Source organism: Ranitomeya imitator, chromosome 6, assembly GCF_032444005.1.
Source record: "Ranitomeya imitator isolate aRanImi1 chromosome 6, aRanImi1.pri, whole genome shotgun sequence".
Taxonomy (NCBI): domain Eukaryota; kingdom Metazoa; phylum Chordata; class Amphibia; order Anura; family Dendrobatidae; genus Ranitomeya; species Ranitomeya imitator.
The window spans coordinates 416,307,931-416,327,456 of NC_091287.1; the positions used below are offsets into that span (position 1 = coordinate 416,307,931).

General features: G+C 42.6%; 1 protein-coding gene across 1 annotated transcript in view; it reads left to right on the top strand.

The window, feature by feature from the left end:
- ASXL3 (ASXL transcriptional regulator 3) overlaps positions 1–19,526 on the top strand; it is a 186,867-nt gene that overhangs the window by 63,808 nt on the left and 103,533 nt on the right. The window contains exons 4-6 of the mRNA XM_069731268.1: positions 2,894–3,002; positions 3,520–3,628; positions 7,898–7,995. Coding sequence (XP_069587369.1) covers positions 2,894–3,002; positions 3,520–3,628; positions 7,898–7,995 — 316 coding nt within the window. The remainder of the gene's footprint in view (positions 1–2,893; positions 3,003–3,519; positions 3,629–7,897; positions 7,996–19,526) is intronic.

Sequence of the window (19,526 nt, forward strand, 5' to 3'; positions counted from 1 at the left end):
CCGGCGCCCGCTCCATACTTCCCTCCAGTCACCGCTCACACAGGGTTAATGGCAGCATTAGCGGACCACGTTATGATGTGGTGTAACGCAGTCCGTTAACGCTGCTATTATCCCTGTGTGACCAACTTTTTTACTATTGATGCTGCCTATGCAGCATCAATAGTAAAAAGATCTAATGTTAAAAATAATAAAAAAAACAAACAAAAAACCTGCTATTCTCACCTTCCTTAGTACGACGATGCGCTCGCGCCTGCCGCCAGCTTCTGGTCCCAGAGATGCATTGCGAAATTACCCAGAAGACTAAGCGGTCTCGCGAGACCGCTAAGTGATCTGGGTAATTTCGCAACGCATCCCGGGAACGCAAGATGGCGGCAGCCGCGCGTGCATCGCCAGAGGTTTGCTGGATCTACGCTGGATCCCGCCGGGTGAGTATATAACTATTTTTTATTTTATTTTTTTTAACAGGGATATGGTGCCCACACTGCTAAATACTACATGGGCTGTGTTAGATACCGCGTTGCTGCTATATACTACGTGGCCTGTGCTATATACTATGTGGCTGCTATATACATACATACATATTCTAGAATACTCGATGCGTTAGAATCGGGCCACCATCTAGTCTAATACATAAGTGGTTAGCTGAATGCCCCTTTCTTTTTTTAGTGACATTATTGTGCACGTGAGCCCTGCACCAATCAGCGGCTGCTACAAACTTCTGCGCTCTCCATTTGCACCCACTTCTGACGTCCAGGGAAGATGTGCGCACTGCAGCCCATTAGCGACTGCTGATTGTCTGCAGGGCTCCCGTGGCCTAAAAATGCCCTCAGGACACCCCGTACGGCAGGTGAGTATAAGGTGTCTTTTATTTTATAAGGAGTTATATAGTATTTAAGAAAGGGTCGACCAAGTAGTGGACAATCCGTTTTACCAAGTTTTATGTCAAGGACAGATGAAGGTCATGTAGTCTCACCAGATTGTTGTACTTCCAAATTGTCGTTTTTGTCATTTTAATCCTGGATTATTTCAATTTCTCACCTTTTATATTTAACCCCTTAATGACCACCAATACGTCTTTTAACTGACCTGAGATATAAGAGAATAGCCTCCCCATACAGATGACAATCCAGCATCTGTTGGTTGTACACTATAGCTGACAACTTGCTGTATCAGCCACGATCAGTATTTGCACCGTCCAAATCTGTTTAACCCCTTAGATGCTGCTGTCAATAGTGACTACATCATTATAAATGGTCAACAGAGTGTGGGGGCTTCTTCTTTATCCCAATTGGTGCCCTTATATCATGATTTTGTTGTCCTGATGTTTGCGATGGCAATTCATGACCAAATAGAGGCCTTAGAGTCTGACGGCTATAGTAATCTGTTTAGAAGTTAGCAACATTTAGGTGGTAAAAATACACATTTTCATTTCTGTCATGCCACTTTGCATTAATTCCTGTAAAGCACCTGAAGGGTTAATAAACTACCTGACAGCAGTTTTCAATATTTTTAGGGGTGCTGTTTTTAAAATGGTATCACGTTTGGGGGTTTCCCAATATATGGGAGCCCTAAAGTCACTTCAAACATGGATAAGTCACTAAAAAAATAAATGTGGTAAATTTCTTTGAAAAAATGAAAAATTGCTGCTACATTTTTAAACCTCCTACAATGCTAACAAAATAAAATAACATTTTACAAATGGTGCTGATGTAAAGCAGACATGTGGGAAATGTTATTTATTAATGGTTTGCTGTTGTATGACTATCTGGATTAAAGGGATAATCATTCAAATTTAGAAAATTGCTAATTTTTTTACATTTTCCTCAAATTTTTTATATTTTTTATAAATAAACACAAAAATGTTGAACTAAATTTACCATTATCATAAAGTATAATGTGTCACGAAAAAACAATCTCAAAATCACTGGGATTTGTTGAAGCGTTGCAGAGTTATTACCACATAAAGTGACACTGGTCAGATTTCAAAAATTTGGCTCGGTCACTAAGGGGTTAAATGTATTAATGGGATGTGACTTGTGTGTTTTATTGTTGAGCTGGTTATGTACCACACTGTAGTTCATACTACCTGCTGGAATATTACGCTCCAGGGGTTTCCTTTTTCACTTCTCGGTGATTTGATTTATTGTGATTGCCCCCTTATTTGTCCGTGTTTCCATTATTGGGCTTTGCAGCTCCCACTCACATATAAAGTGGTTATTATCTCTCCTTAGTCCTTCCACTTGATATAATTGACATTCCTGCACATCCATCACACTAGACCATCTTGAGCTTGCAAAATCCAGACGGCAACTTCATTTTGACTCCCACCTCCATCCAGAGTCCAGAAACCTACCCACTTGATTCTTGTGGGCCTTTTCTCACTACGCCTTTGTTGTCTTTCATCCTCTGGGTCACAGCTGCTATTGAACATGGTGCACTTTTTTTTTCTCTCTCTTCTGATCATTCATGTGCATCGGAAACATTCTCTGCAACATTTCCAAAACTACGCCTCTCCTCTGTCATTTAGCAAACGATTTTACTGACATTTTTGGATTTTTTTTTAATTTTATTTTTTTTACCCTTTTAGTTTTGCTGTTTTTTTTTTTTTTTTTTTTTTTTTTCCTTTTCCCTTTTTTTTTCAATGGAAAAACATAATTACTTTGCCCAGATTTCCCCCGAAGCTTATGGAGCAGATGCATTTGATTAGGATTGCTGGACCCTTTATTGTAATGTAGATGCTCTCAGGCTCAGAAGAATTTCTCTAAAGAGAAGCATGAGCAGAAAAAGGAAGAGAAAAAAAGCCATAGGGAGAGGAGGCATTGTTAGATGTGGTCAGGCTCACGTGTTGTTACACTCATTTTCATGCGTGTTTTATTGTTATCTCACATTGTAGCGGTACTTCTCCATTGGCTTGTCTAAATGCCATGCTTCATACTAACACTCGTGTGGGCGATGGGACCTTCTTCAAAATCCCAGGGAAATCAGGACTTTATGCTCTCAAAGTAAGTAGTTTCTTCTTCTATTTTTGACATTCCATCAGATTGTGCCTGATCTGTATAGGGACTGTATGTGAAGCTTCAGAGTGGGTCACATGCCATCCATTCATACCTTCTGCTATGCTTTTTACTAAAGGCTGTAAACAGTGAGCGATATTATACTGCCAGGATGGATTAAGTGAATGAAAAATGTCAGTGCTGCTTATGTAACCCTGCATTATTCACTTTACAATGCAGTATTATCCTGCTCTTAGTCCTTCTTCTCAGTGTCTTTTGTAATGTCGAATGTATTACTTTTTGAAACTGCAAATGTCATGGTTTTACATTGATTATTTCTAAATTTAGAGCGGAGATAGCCACTGTTTTATAAAAGCATGCAATCATAATATAACCATAATTTAATTAGCAACATAAAACTAAAATATCTGGCAATTTTTTACGACCAGGTCAGTATAACCTGGTGAATCACAAGTTAATGCTAAAAAAAAATATATACGTTTCTGCCATTGCTTTGTGTCATCAGAAAGAGGAGTCTACTTGCCCGGTTGATGAAACACTGGAAATAGGTTGTGAGTCGGAGTGTGATGGGACTGAAATGGCTGAGGCAAGCAGCAATGGAGAAGAAAATGAAGGTGAGGCCCCAACCAGTTATTGACCTTCCCGGTTTTATCTCTTACCTCCTGTTTCATGTTCTTTTGCATGTATCGCTTGCTATCCGTTCAATTCACTTTTTTATTTATTTCTTTAGTTTGTTTCTATGTAAAATTTTGTTCTTTACAAATTATGCTCTTCACCTCAGCAGATGTTTGCTGGACTTCTTGCTTTGTATTGAAACCTTCATTGACCCAAATTAGATTGATGACTAAGGCCGGGTCCACATTAGCGTTTCTGTGCGCAGCGTATGATCCGCATACATACGCATGCATCATGCGTACATATCTTTAACATGGTGTAAGCAGGGTCATGCGTTCGCTTGCGGATGCGTACGCATGCGCCGTTTAGCGATGTCCGGCAAACGCAACATGTTGCCTTTTTTAATGCGTCAAATATTGCGCAATTGTCCGATTGCAGATGAGTGCATAAAAAAACACATTACTGTCTATGGCAGGGGTCCCCAACTCCAGTCCTCAAGGCCCACCAACAGGTCATGTTTTCAGGATTTCCTTTGCATTGCACAGGTGATGCAATTATTACCTGGGCAAGACTAAGGAAATCCTGAAAACATGACATGTTGGTGGGCCTTGAGGACTGGAGTTGGGGACCCCTGGTCTATGGGAACGCATTGGTACGCAAGGACATGCGTACGCATGCATACTTAAGACTGCGCATGTCCAGGAAATGATGTCACCGCCACCACCATGCGCATAAACAATGCAAATGCATGCCAAAAGGCATTTAAACGCATGCACACACAGCTTTTTTTTGCTTCATGCATAAAATGATGCGGAGGCTTAAGCATGCTTTTGCATGCATTTTGTCATGCGTTTGCATGCATTTTGTCATGTATTTGCGCATGCAGATACGCTGCACACAGAAACACTAATGTGAACCTAGCCTAACATTCAGATGTATATAGTTTTTCATGCACCCTATAAACAGAGTAAGACCTACCTATCCAGCTTATGAATTTTGACCATTTATGTGTACATCCATTTACAGGGTGTTTTTCCCCATTAACAAAGCTTATTTAATCCATCAATCACAATTTTGATGTGTTAAAATGAAAATGTTTCTGTGTTGAGATAATCTTATAACTGTGCCCCTGCTGTGTACTGTGTAATGGCTGTGTTCATCCATGCAGAGCTGCTCCAGTTCATGATCAGTGCATACCACAACTTCTGGTCTGGGAGGGGTGAGCATAAGTCACTTATGATAAGTGAGTATACAGTTAAGAACCAGCAGGAGCTTAGAGCTGCTACTTTCTGAGGTAATATATTTCCCTGTCTGTTTCTTCACAATAGTGAGTGTTTATGGTCTGTCACCAGTCCAGTGAACTAAACATAAATCAATTCGGTGACACATAAGTTCAGTGGCGACCAGAGCTCCCACCTCTCTGACTTGATTATGATGTCAGAGGGCTGTAGACGTGGCAAAAACACTCGCTCCTGCTTTATTACCTCAGAATGTGGCAGCTATGAGCCCCTGCTGTTGTGTCCGTATACTCTCTTATTAGAAGTGATTTATGCTTCCTCCCCTGGTCAGGAGGTATGGTATGTGCCATCCATGAAGTGGCGCAGCTCCGCACGGTCAGACACGGCCATTACACAGTACACAGCAGGGGCACATTTATAAGATTCAAATAAAGAAAAATTACGGGTGGCACAGCTTGTCCACAGCATCGAGTCTCCACCGATATAGACAGCGTGCTGATCAGACACAAAGAACCACAGCTATCGACCTCCTGACTCGGGTGCTCCTTTTACAAGAAAACCATATAGTCCATAGATGAGAAGAAATAAGGGCACTCACCAATCTTCACAGGATTCGATACTTTATTGACAAAATCTTCACATAAAAATCATGGCCGGAACCTACAGCGGTACAGCTAGTGTGAGCAGGGGAGCGTCTGGACTAGACGCTCCCCTGCTCACACTAGCTGTACCGCTGTAGGTTCCGGCCATGATTTTTATGTGAAGATTTTGTCAATAAAGTATCGAATCCTGTGAAGATTGGTGAGTGCCCTTATTTCTTCTCATCTTTGGACATTTATAAGATTATCTCAGCACAGGAATATATTTTTAACTCATCCAATTGAATTTATTATTATTCCAAGAGCTATTGATTAAAGTTTGTTCGTGAGAAAAACCCTTTAAGGGTACCGTCACACAGTGCAATTTTGATCGCTACGACGGCACGATTCGTGACGTTCGAGCGATATAGTTACGAGATCGCAGTGTCTGACACGCTCCTGCGATCAGGGACCCCGCTGAGAATCGTACGTCGTAGCAGATCGTTTGAAACTTTCTTTCGTCGTCTAGTGTCCCGCTGTGGCGGCATGATTGCATGGTGTAACATATATCGTATACGATGTGCGCATAGTAACCAACGGCTTCTACATCGCACATACGTCATGAAATTATCGCTCCAGCGTCGTAGATTGCAAAGTGTGACAGCAGTCTACGACGCTGGAGCGATATTGTTACGAAGCTGGAGCGTCACGGATCGTACCGTCGTAGCGATGAAAATTGCACTGTGTGACGGTACCCTTAGGCACTGTGCTTGATAGTCTTATTAATTTATCTAAACAGTGTATCTGTAATATTGTTCAAAAGTATTTGTCAGAGATGAGATAAGGGTTGTGACAATGACCATTGCACTTTATAGTATTTCAAATGCCCTTGTGCGGATTAAGTACACAATAACACATGAAAGTATACCAGTGATTTTAGGTGACTTTTTCAGATTAGCTGTCGGACTATTTTATGATTTGCATCTGCAGTTATGAGCAGTCTTCTCTGTCTGTGTCTCTGCCTCTATTCCTCTTTGCTCCTCTGTCCTCCCTCTCCATAGACTTGTATAGGCAGCAACTGCAATCTGATCCCTCAGGGAGTACAAACCCTGTATTTATTAAAGACCGATTTAAGCAGTGAGTTTAGAGAAGTCTGATAAGTGGAAAAAAGGCATTTTTATTTAATAAGATGTTTGTTACCTTCACATGTACTGTAAATTTATGAAGAAATGATATGACCATATCGCTTTAACTAATGATCTTATTTTAACCTGGTAAGTAGTAAGTAAAGGATGAATAGATAACATTGTGTATGGACCGGTTCTCTAGTTGCAGTGTCATCCTAATAACTGATAATTTCACAAAGGTTGAAAAAGTTAGTAGCATTTTTTTTGCCCCCAAATCTTGTGAAAATACACATTTTGCGGCAACATAGATTTAATCTTTTTCATGGCACTAATTTAGTATTGACTAAGTTTGGGAAAAAGAGATTCACGATATTGTACCTCGAAAAGAGCCATTGCAAAGAGGACCCTTGGCAGATCGGCAGTGCAGAGCGGTCTTTGTACCTGCTCTGTAACTCCCCTCTTACTGTCCTCTGTCACTAAGGCTATGTATGTATGATAGCAGCGGCTGATTGCTGCTCCTTCCTCCTCCTAGCGCTGCTTGTTCAGTCGCTGCAGCTTGTAGCATTACTCGAGTGAGCGTTGGCATTTCACCAGCTGCTGTAGAGCCATTGAGAAGATGCCATGTTTCAGAGAGATAACTGGGGTCTGCCAGGGAACAACTGGGCTAATTACGGAACATGCACTACAGATTACATGTGCTGCATACACTAAACTGTATAAATATACAGGAAAATAATTTCTCTTAACCGCTTCGTATCACACCACCATGTTTTCACGTTGTTATGTAGCGTACCATATTCTAGTAAGATGTGAAATCGCAGTACTGTATTTCCCCCCCAAATCCTAATCAAGTGGCACCCTTCCTTTGACCTCGCTCACTCCTCTCTCTAAAACATACAAACACAAAAAAAACACATAATCAACACCAAGGAGTGAGCAGTGTGGCTGGCAGGAGACTAAAGCTCCCTCTGTTACTCCATCAGCTCCCTGCAAGGCGATCTCTGGGTGGATAACCAGAGGCCTAACAATAGCCTCCTGCTCCACCATAGCCTAAAGCCTGTTAGATCCTAGCAGATGCAGAGTGTAATAGTCTTCCTGTCCACATAACACTGCCGATGGTAATGAAATAGGGAGATGAATGAAAATATATATATATATATATATATATATATATATATATATATATATATATTTATATTTATATTGTTTTTGGGGGCTTTGTGATCATTCTTGTAAAGCTTCTATTTCATTCTTTGTCTTTTTTTTACCTTTTGTGTTAGTTTCTAGTTAAAAATGACCCTTTGCTTTGATCTCTTTTTGCACAGTGTGCCCGAAGCAAGTTACTGAAGAAGCATCTTCCAACCGAGTGCAGAGCAAGCTTGTGTCTTCCTTCCAGCAGCACACCAAAAAGGCACTAAAGCAGGTAGAATTGGTTTCATTTCTTACATTTTGTTGACACAATGTAAAAAGGTGTCTGGTTGTTTTTTTTTTTTTTTTTTTTATAAAAGTCACAGTCTAAATCCATGACCTGAGAGTAAGTAGGTGGCCAAGCTCTCTCCATCCATCTCTCTAAATTACTTTACCAAGCTTGGTGAACTTGTCTCTAAAATGCACATTAAAGGTTACGTTGTATTGGACTTCACCATCTTTTCCTGAGCTAGATGTTATCAGGAGTGCTTGAAGCATTTTTCTATTATATCCTATAATGGTCGTTCTTCTTTGCGCAGATGTATATGTATAATAAATGTAGTGTAATATTAATCATAACCTGAATAATTAGATATTTTCCTTTCTTCAAAATATTTCTTTTTGATCCTCATTTTCTCCCATGTTTTGGATTAGCCTCTTTTTCTGGTGAGATGGCAGGGCTCTAGCGTGATTCCCCTTCCTCCTCTCTCACGGTATATGTCCCCGTCCACACTTAAGGAGAGGTTCTATTACTGCGCCCCTTCCTCCATGTGTAGTGTTTACTGCTTTAGGCCGGGGTCACACTTGTGAGTGTGATGTGAGAAACTCATGCAAGTCTCTCGCCTCAATACCCAGCACTGCCGCCGACACTTGGGACCGGAGCATTCAGCTACATAGAAATACGTGGAGCCGCCCGCTCCGGTCCCGAGCGCCGGCGGCAGTGCCGGGTATTGAGGCGAGACTCGTGTGAGTTTCTCACATCACACTCACAAGTGTGACCCCGGCCTTAGACTAGATATTTGGGTATGTGAAGAGATTTGATCACACTATTAAATCCTCCAGACCATAAAAGGGGCACTTAATAGGTTTCTCCCACAATGCCCAAAGATCATATATAATTGAAATTTTTGTGTCCATTAAAGCCCCAAATAGGTCTTTGTCGATAAAGGGTTTTTCCTGCATTCATTTTTTTGCTTATTCCACAAGCTTTGTCTGTGTGAAAATGGAAAACAAACCTTTTTTGCTATGCCGATTTTAGAAGGTATAAACCAGTGAGCCCAGTGATTGGGTGTAGTGGTCACTGGTTGTAGTTGTGATGATTTCAATACTGCAGCCATACCAACAATAACTGGGGGGCAGTAATGGAGAGACAGCGTTGCAGGGGTAAGTAACAGTGGGAATGGAAAAAAAAATTAAAACCATCATGGGCTATAGGGTTATGACTCATAGTCCCTGATGAAGCCAGAATTCTGGGGAAACCCGAGAACACAATAGTATATAGTCATTGGTTTGTTGGTTCTTCACAACTCTCTAATTACATCTTCACTCTTCAAATACAGGAGGACCTGTATGTCTCAATGTTGTTCTCAATGGCATCCTGAGTTTAATGCCATCAGAGACTTTATAAAAGTAAATATTTGTGGGGAACATAGAGCAAAAACTGCCTTCGTGAAGCCCTTGTTGAATGAGGCTAAAAAGCGTCGACAATACAAAAAGGTCTAAAACTCAATGTGGTATTGTACTCGAGATTTCGGCACATTTTTTGCCAAAGTGTGTAGGCAGAAACCCTTTAGTACATTTGACCCATTGTCTTGTTTTGTTACCACTCTGCAGTTGAGAAGAATAATCATTTGTTTTCCATTAAGTTTATGGCTTTTGTTTGTGTTTTTTTTGTACTTGGAACATATTTGTTTTCTATAAGTTTGTTTTGTGATTTCACCATGTGCATGAATAAAAGAGCGGCTTTCTGGATTTCTTTTCTGCTGCTGTTTTGTTTGTTTTGTGACCTATTTTTCTTCTGGTCTGCCTTACATTGCCATTGACGTATAGATATAGGTGACCCGACCATGCCACTGCTCCGACGCTGCCCAATCCTCCGAGCAGTGTGTGTTTTATCTATCCAGCACCTTTAGTGTAAGTGCTCAGAAATACTGACTGGTTCTTTGACTTAATATGTCATCTGTAATACTGAACTGCACATGACAAGCCAAAGACGCTTTCAAGTCTTGAAATATTAAAACGTATTTTCAGAGGCGAAGTCGTAGCATTATGTAGTGTGACAGCGTGTTGTGCCTGTCTTTATTACAAACTGTCTTCTCGTTGTCACACCGGATGGAAGTTTCATTCTCTCTTTGAGGAATGTCTTATGTTTTATAGGTGTTTTTTTAATTTATGCGTCACTGAGGCCTTTTCTTGGCCAATAAAATGCATTATTAATTTATTTTTATTTTAACCTGTTTGCTACATATTTGTGTTTAAAGGGAACCTGTCGCCCTCAAAATCAAAGGTGAGCTAAGCCCGCCAGCATCAGGGGCTTATCTACAGCATTCTGAAAGATGAGAAACAGAGGTTAGATTATACTCAGCCAGGGGCGGTCCCGGTCCGATGGGCGTCGCGGTCCGGGGCCTCCCATCTTCATAGGATGACGTCCTCTTCTTGTCTTCACGCTCCGGCGCAGGCGTAATTTGTGTGCCCTGTTGAGGGCAGAGCAAAGTACTGCAGTGCACAGGCTCCGGGCCTCTCTAACCTTTCCCGGCGCCTGCGCACTGCAGTACTTTACTCTGCCCTCAACAGGGCAGACAAAGTACGTCTGAGCCGGAGCGTGAAGACAAGAAGAGGATGTCATTGTAAGAAGATGGGAGGCCCCGGACCGGACCACAGCGGGACCGCCCAGGTGAGTATAATCTAACCTCTTTCTCTTATGTTTCAGGATACATCGGGGGCTTATCTACAGCATTACAGAATGCTGTAGATAAGCCCCTGATGCTGTTGGCCGCAGCTCACTTTTGATTTTGGGGGTGACAGGTTCCCTTTAAGATGCAGATTTGCGCCACATTTCACTTTTATGTATAGTGAATACTTAAAGGCAACCTGTCATGTGTTTTTTAGCATGTAAGCTGTCCCCAGTGCATTGTTAATGATGCAATGTGCATGTCTAACCAGTTTTTTTCATTAAAAACAGCAGCCTAATCATGTGGAGAAAGCGCTTTATATAGTTAGATCATACCTGCTCAAGCTATCAGTGCCGGTCTTAGCAGCTCCACTTCAGGCTCGGGATTAACACATTAGAGTGTTTATTGTGATGGCATGTGATTTGTGAAGGGAACTGGCTGATGTAAGTATCTAAGCCAGCCCCATCTCTCTCCTAACTGATTCATAGACAGAAAGGGGCTGGCTTAGCTAATAAAATAACCCACATAGCGCTAGTCATGTAATGACTCATGTAATGACTCAGGAAACATTGACCTTTGTAGCTTTTGCGACTGACACGTTATCTTTTTAATTAATTTATATTCGTAACTAGTACTTCTATTTTTCTATTAAGACACATCTATTTTTTTAGGCCACACAACCCTTAAAAAAAATATTTGCATGTGTGTGAGTCGCCCGTCAGGGCAGTGGGGTACTCTGTACCGGGTCCGGTCGCAATTAAAGGGGTGGTCACAGTGGCAGAAACCCGGTCAGTGGCCCTGGGCGCCCAAGTAAAAGGGACGGTGTTTAAAGGGGTTGTGGAAATAATGAAAGTTTGTGACTCCACCTGTGGTTCTCGGTCAGAGGTGACCGACGCTGCTTAAAGGGGTCCTCTGGGGGCGATGGTGCTGCAGCAAAGATGGTGTCGCTTCCCACAGGTGAGAATCCAAAGAGAAAAGCATTACTGCAACAAGTCGCACACCTGCAATTAACGAGCAACAAAATACATAAAATACAAGCTGATTTTATTGACAGATCAAAGAAAAAACACCATAAACAATAAAAACATAATTAAAAACATATAAGCACCATCAAAAACACACAGGAAAAATGGACCATAATACAGTGTAATAAGGTAACCCAAAATTAACCCAAATGGCTCATGGGGTACAGCGCAAAATTGTAAATAGCGGGACGGTGCCAAAATAGTAAGCCAGGATGCACACAGTGCCAGGCCAACAAAACAATAGTAGGCACAACAATATGTCCCAAGCAGAAGTAAAAAGAGGCGAGCCCAAACAATGGCTAATGGGAAACCTATATATGGTGAAATCACTGGGTCACAGAAGGTAAACGGGAGATAACCTCCCACAAAGATACAACCTTGTGAGGTGATGCCCTACGCGTATCGCCCGGCGGACCAGGCTTCGTCAGGGAAGAACAGGTGAAGCGATAGCCCCAGGGCTCCCGGGTGTATTTGGCAGGGATGGTTAATGCCGGCAAATAAATGGAGGACACAGGGTTGCAGTCTTTACCTGGTTTACTGGTGTTAAGCAGCTTCAGTCCAGGGTACCGGCAACAGGTAAAGATGGGAGTCCAGGCAGCCTGAGGACAAGTGGAAATCCCTTTGACAGGTCAGTTTGGGAGCCTTCCTTCTAGCGCTGGTCTGTGGTCCCTTGCTGCCTGTAGTTGTCTAACAAGGTCCTCTTTTTCCCCTGTCCAGGGACAGTACCTGCACGGTAGGCAACTTGAGCCGTCTGTTTGGGGTCTCTATCCACGGTGACTCCGGGCTCTGATTGCTACTGTACCTCAGGTGTTATGTGGGCAAGTCCGTTTTAGTTTCCTGCCCTCCGGTTCTGCCGTGGGACCTGTAGTTCCTCGCAACCTCGGGCTCCCTGTGCCCAGTTTCTGCGCTCAGCTTAGAGAGGTCCAGTCGCAGCCCTCCAGTCTCAGCCCTCCTCTATCTCCTAAGTCCTTCTGTGCTCCTTCACTGTCTGCTGCCAACTGTCATCTCTTCCCAACTGCCTAGCAACTAACTCCTCCTCCCGACCAGAGAAAGCAGCTCCCCTGAAGTCGGGTGGCCTGGAGTCAGAATGGTGTTGTATGCGCTGATTACCTGTCAAAAGGAATCCTTCATCGCTTCCAAGTGTGACATCACTCTCCCCATGAGGAAAGCAATGCCACTGTGACAACCAGGACCCTGGGGCGTCACATGTGCGCCACCATTAGGCCACGTTCAGGATTCGGTTGGTACTTTACCTCAGTATCTGTAAGCCAAAACCAGGAGTGGTAGTGAAATATATCGTGGCACTGCTGTGTCGGTGCTCAAGATAGGTTTCCCACACCAGTAAGCAGAATAAATAAATAACTTGGCACTCAACAGATAGTAAGTGATGAAATTTGAACAAAAGGTATTTATTACTTGGATTGCAGTCCAATTTAAACGTTTCGGTCAAACATTTGACCTTCTTCAGTAAGCCGACTGCTAGTTTCACGGTAGATGTAAGTTATCAGAAAAGAGCAGGTCCTATGTTGTGGTATTCTATGGACCTGTCCAACAATGGCGTCAGCATCTAATAATTAGATTTAATTGTCGAGCTTTGGAAGGTAGTCTAATGTACGTAATTAGATATGGAAGAAGATTTAGGTGTATATATTAGGAAAACGCCCAATGAAATGTCGGTGGCGTAGGACAGAAGGGAAGCGGCAGGAATGGCGGCTGTCACATATACTCACTTGCTCCCGGCGCAGTCGCTGCACTTTCCTGCTTATCTGATGGTCTCTGGCACCTGCAGCTCTTCCTGTGTTCAACGGTCACATCATGAATATGGACATGACTCCACTCCCATAGGCGGAGCACATATTCATTACTTTAATGAGCGGTACCATGTGAAAGCTGAACACAGGAAGAGCTGCTGCCCCGGGACAACGGAGAAGCAGGGAAGTGCAGAGACTGCGCAAGGAGGGTGAGTATGACGGGGGAGAGTGAGTCATGATATATTCACCTGTCCCCGTTCCACCGCCGCACTGTCTTCCGCGTCCTCTGGCTGTGATGTTCAGGTCAAAGGGCACGATGATGTGGTTAGTGCACGCTCTCTGCCTGAACAGTCACTGCAGAGACTGAAGACACAGCGGCGCACGGCGGTGGAATGGGGACAGGTAAATGTCGCAAGTGCCGGTGTCCTGAGCCAGCGGCGACTCCAGCACCTGACCCCCTTAGCGCACCCCCTTAGCCATTATACAGGCCTCCTGATTCAATATAGATATTCCAAAACAATTAACCTACTGATTTCGCAATTAATTTTACTTTTATTGCTATCTATTTTGATTTTTGAAATTTACCAGTAGCTGCTGCATTTGCCACCCTAGGCTTATAACTCGAGTCAATAAATTTTCTTAGTTTTTTTATGGCAAAATTAGGGGTCTCAGCTTATACTCGGGTTGGCTTATACTCGAGTATATACGGTAAGTGAGAGTGTACCGGCCACTTACTGGCTGCAGGGCTCACAAGGCATAATGTCTTGTGAGCCCCAGGAGAGTCAATGCCTTCACCACTAAAAAAAAAAAAAAAAACAGCGCCACTACTGGATGTGGGTGCAGACTGTTTTTGGTTGATACGAGGGGAATATAGCAATTCAAAAGGTGTGTTGCAAGTAGTGGACAACCCCTTTAATAACCTATATAAAAGGCTTTGCAGGGAATATGTAACCGTGTTTCTACTCTGAGCCACAAAGATATAAAAAGTAAATAAATTAATACACTTAATAAAAATATTAAATAAAAATGAATTAACTCAAGAAAATAAAAAAGTTAGATGTTTAACCCCTTTGTCCCGAAGCCTGTTTTCACCTTCCTGGTGCAGCCAATTTTTCAATTCAAACCAGTATCACTTTATGAAGTGATAAGTTTGGAACGCTTCAACAGATCCTAGTGATTCTGAGACTGCTTTTTAGTGACATATTGTACTTCATGTTAGTGGTAAATTTAGGCCGATAATTTTTGTGTTTATTTCTGAAAATATTGGAAATTTGACAAAAATGTAGAAAATTTCACAATTTGAAAATACAAATTTTACATCTTTTGAAGAAAAAAATATTACTTTAGTCCTAAATTTTTCATTTTTGCAAGGATAGGAGAAAATGTACCATACAATTTGTTGGTACATCCAATTTCTCCTGAGTATGCAAAAGCCTATATGTGGTGGAAAACTACTTTCGGTGCACTGCAAAGCTCAGAATGGAAGGAGCACTCTGGGGGTCAGCGGGTGTTCCAGTCTGCTATCCGAAACTGCATGGACCAGGGCGCATCCCATCGAATGCCCACTCTTTTTACCCTGGGTGTAATACTATTAAGACAACATAGAGTAAGGGTGAAACAGTGTTGTAATACTTTATTGAACCACAACACAGGCAAATAACACATAGAACAGTCCCAGCAAAATACCCAAGATGGTGTAAAATTAGTCTCACCCTTCCGCTGACTCTCTGGGATAAGAGCAGCTGTGACTTCAGAGCTTCCTGGGCTGACTACCCCCACTTGCATCACGCACAGAGAGGAGGTAACGACAAGCTTAGGAAGCTGACAGTCCATTCAGGTACAAGGCCAGGAAACTGGTGGGACCCATCATCAAGTCACATCTTGGCTTGTCCAAATATCTCCATGGAGCCAGGTGACCGGTGGATCCCATTCAAAATATCAAGTATCAACATTTAAGACTCATATGACAACAGTGTATGGTTCTTGACCAACTGAAGAACAGACACATTAATTCAAAAGTCAACATATAGGTAACAGTCTATTCCTCCTGGCTTGCTGAAAATAAACGTCTGGTTAATTAAGATAAAATGCTGTGTCATCACATTGCTCCCCCATCTTAATTAGCCAGACGTGATAGGATTCTGGTCATCCTTCTCCACTTATCAGGGACAGTCCATTAGCATGTTTTTAAGCACATTCACAAATGTAAGAGGTCTCGCCTTCATGAGAACAAAACTTTGTATCATCGGGTTTCCTCAGAGCAGAGTCCATGTTTTCCTTGTGAAGAAACTCCACAAGTAATTGACGAGAACTGACTCGTATCATTACGTTCACACATGGTGGTCTTAAAATAAAATGTTGTGTCATCACAAGTTCCATTTGACTTTTGGAACTCAAAATTGGCTGGAATTGATAGTGAACGCCATGTTGCATTTGGAAAGCCCCTGAGGTGCCTAAACAGTGGAAACCCTACACATATGACATAATTTTGTAAACAAGCTCCCTCCAGGTGTTTCACAGAATTTTATAACATTGAGCCATCAAAATAAAAAAAAATCACATTTTTCCAGCAAAAATTTTGTTTAACCCCATTTTTTAATTTTCACAGGGTTAACAGGATATAATGGACCCCAAAAGTTGTAGTGCAATTTCTCCTGAATACGCAAATACTCCACATGTGGGGGAAAACTACTGTTTGGGAGAACAGCAGTCCTGGGAAGGAGCACCATTTCACTTTTGAAATGCAAAATTGGTTGTTATTGATGGAGGATGCCATGTGGTATTTGGGGAGTCCGTAATATGCCTAAACAGTAGAGACTCCCCACAAATCGCCTCATTTTAGAAACTAAACCCTCAAGAAGTTTATCTAGATGTGTGGTGATCACATTAAACCTCCAGGTGCTTCATAGAAGTTTACAATGTTGAGCCGTAAAAATTTTAAAAAAAATGTTCCCACAAAAATGTTGAGAAAATGGAAATTTGTTGTGCATGTTACCCCATACGTGGTGGGAAAATTGCGATTTGAATACACTGCTGAGCTCCAAAAGGAAGGAGTGACGTTTTGAAGCACAGACTTTGATGGAATGGTCTGTGGGCACCGTGTTGCGTTTGGAGATTCCCTGATGTGCATAAACAGGGGAACCCCCTCCACATGGGGCCCTGTTTTTGGAAACTACATCCATCAAGGAATTTGTCTAGACATGTGGTGAGCCCCACAAGTGCTTCACAGAATTTTACAAGGTTGAACCGTGAAAATGAAAAAAGTGAACCCATTTTTGGAAACTACTACCCTAAAGGAATTATCTAGAGGCATAGTTACAGTAATTATAATAATGCTTTTGGTTTTACTGGGGAACAAAATAATGTGGTGGTATGTGTAAGTTGTGTAGTACATCAAACTGAAAAAAGGTGTTGTGTCAATGGAGTAAAACCAGATTTTATCAATTCATGGATTTGTGGTAGGCCTTGAGCAATCCTTAATGCAAAGGCCAGGTTTCTCAAGTCAGGTTCCACAATGGTTAATTGTGTCCTTTCATATTCCTCTCTTGGAGCATAATCAGCACGTTTTTTTGTGTCTTTCCCTTCCTTGCAGTTTGGGGAATGTTACTGGAAAAATGTTCACATGGTACAATATGGGCACCATCAGTTTCAGAAGTACTGGGGCCCTCACCTGACTGCAAAATGCCAGGGTCTTGATGACTACCTCCTGAAACTAAAACTGAAACTAAAGAAAGATCCTCGTATGGCAAGAACATCATAATGGCGCAAAAGCATTGTGCAATTCCATCTGTACAATGTGAATGGCCAGCCAACTTTTTGCACCATGTCTTTCGCATGGCACTGAATGGCTTGATGACCTGATCTGAGAGCTCCACCCCCTCCCCAGGGTCGGCTCCAGGTTTTTGAGGGCCCCGGACAAAAGAGTCTCAGTGGGCCCCCCCATTAACACATACCACGATTCATGATCGCATATAACACAGCCATGTAGTATATAACACAGCCCACGTAGTATATAACACAGCCATGTACTATATAACAGCCACGTAGCATATAACAGAGCCATGTAGTATATAGCACAGCCCACGTAGCATATAACAGCCCATATAGTATATAGCACAGCCACATATAACACAGCCCACATAGTATATAACACGGCCCACGTAGTATATAGAACAGCCATGTAGTATATAGCACAGCCCACAACCATACATTTTGCGCAAAGCCCAACTGTCATGACACAACTATCGAGTGACCTGGAACCAGGGGCTCCTTTCCTGGCCCTAACACTAGGGGGCCCCCTAGCTCGCCCTGTTCCTCAGGATACTTCAGATGGTGAAGACACCAGGGCCTCCACCCTTGTCTTATCTCCGAAGTTACCCTTGTCTGTCCCCTTCCCTCACCCAGGAAACCAGGGTGCTACTGTGCACCACAGTACATCAACCTGACAAACAGGGCAACAAAGACAAGGGGAAACTGAAAACTCCACACACAAAATATTCACTCACATATACAGAGGAATCCACCAGGGTGTGCAGGAAGGGGAAGAAAGTAAAACAGGGAAGGATAAGGAATTACGAAGAGTACAAACAAAACAACAGTCGCTTCTAACTCCTCCAGCAATTCTTCTTAAACCAACTTCTCTCCCTCCTATTGTCATGAAGCAAATGCTCACTCTGACAAGGACTAGGTAATAGAGCCCATATTTTATAGGGAAAAGGAGTAGCTAACCAAGCACAGATGAACACAGGAATTTCTGCTGGAAGAAATAAACACATTTAATAAACCGGAGAAGTACTTCTCAGCAGCGGAGTAGGATAAACCAGACGCTGTGGTCTTCTGGCTCCGCTCCGTTACGGTAACTCCGTGACAGTACGAGGCACTTTCTGGAACCTCAGGACCCAGTTTATCAGGGTATGCCACATGAAAGGCCCAAACCAGTCTGGCCACATGAACGTCGGAAGCTGGTAACCACATCCTCTCCTCAGGACCGTACCCCTTCCAATGTACCATATATTGTAGCGACCGACAAAAGATGAGAGTCAAAGACCTTTGCTATCTGGAACTCCAGATTACCATCAATAATGACAGGAGACGGTAGTAGAGACGAAGGTAATGCACAGATGCCACATACGTCTTGAGAAGCGAACAATGAAAAACCTCATGGATCCTAAAGTTAGGTGGCAGAGCAAGGCGGAATGCTACTGGATTGACGATTGCTAAGATCTTATAAGGACCGATAAACCTGGGACCCAATTTCCAAGATGGAACTTTCAGCTTAATGTTCCTCAAGGACAGCCACACCAAGTCACCAACACACAGGTCCGAACCCACCAAACGTCTCTGATCAGCCACACTATTATATAGCCATCTTTTGCAAATTATTCACCACTGCCATATGGTAGACATGGAAGAGGAAAACTGTTCTTCCTCTGGTAATTCAGAAGGGTGACTACCATTGAAAGAACTTAACTGAGGATGGAATCCATATGCTCCGAAAATCGGGAACTTACTGGTTGATTCCCAACAACAATTATTTACTGCAAATTCAGCCAATGGTAAGAAAGTAACCCAGTCCTCCTGGTTCTCAGACACAAAACATCTGAGATACGTTTCTAAATTCTGGTTGACCCATTCAGTCTGCCTGTTAGCAGGTGAAAAGCAGAAGAAAATGACAAATGGATCCCCAGACGAGTGCAAAACGCCCTCCAAAATTTGGAGATAAACTGCACCCCCAATCAGAAACAATAGTGGTAGGAATCCCATGCAGTCTAATTATTTCCTTGACCAAAATTTGCGCCAGAGATTAGGCATTAGGCAAAGCAATAAAATGAGACATTTTACTGAACCTGTCCACCACCACCAGGATTACAGTGTCCATACAGACAAGGGTAGATCCGTAATAAAATTGACCGACAAATGAGTCCAAGGTCTGCTAGGAATAACCAATGGTTGGAGAGCCCCTGATGGATGAGTATGAGTGGTCTTAGAACGCGCACAGACACAGACTCTCCAATAGTCCTCTAATGATAGATATCATACCACTATTCCGGCACCCTTAGCCTGCGTGCATCTGAGTTTATCTGTCCTACGCCACCGACA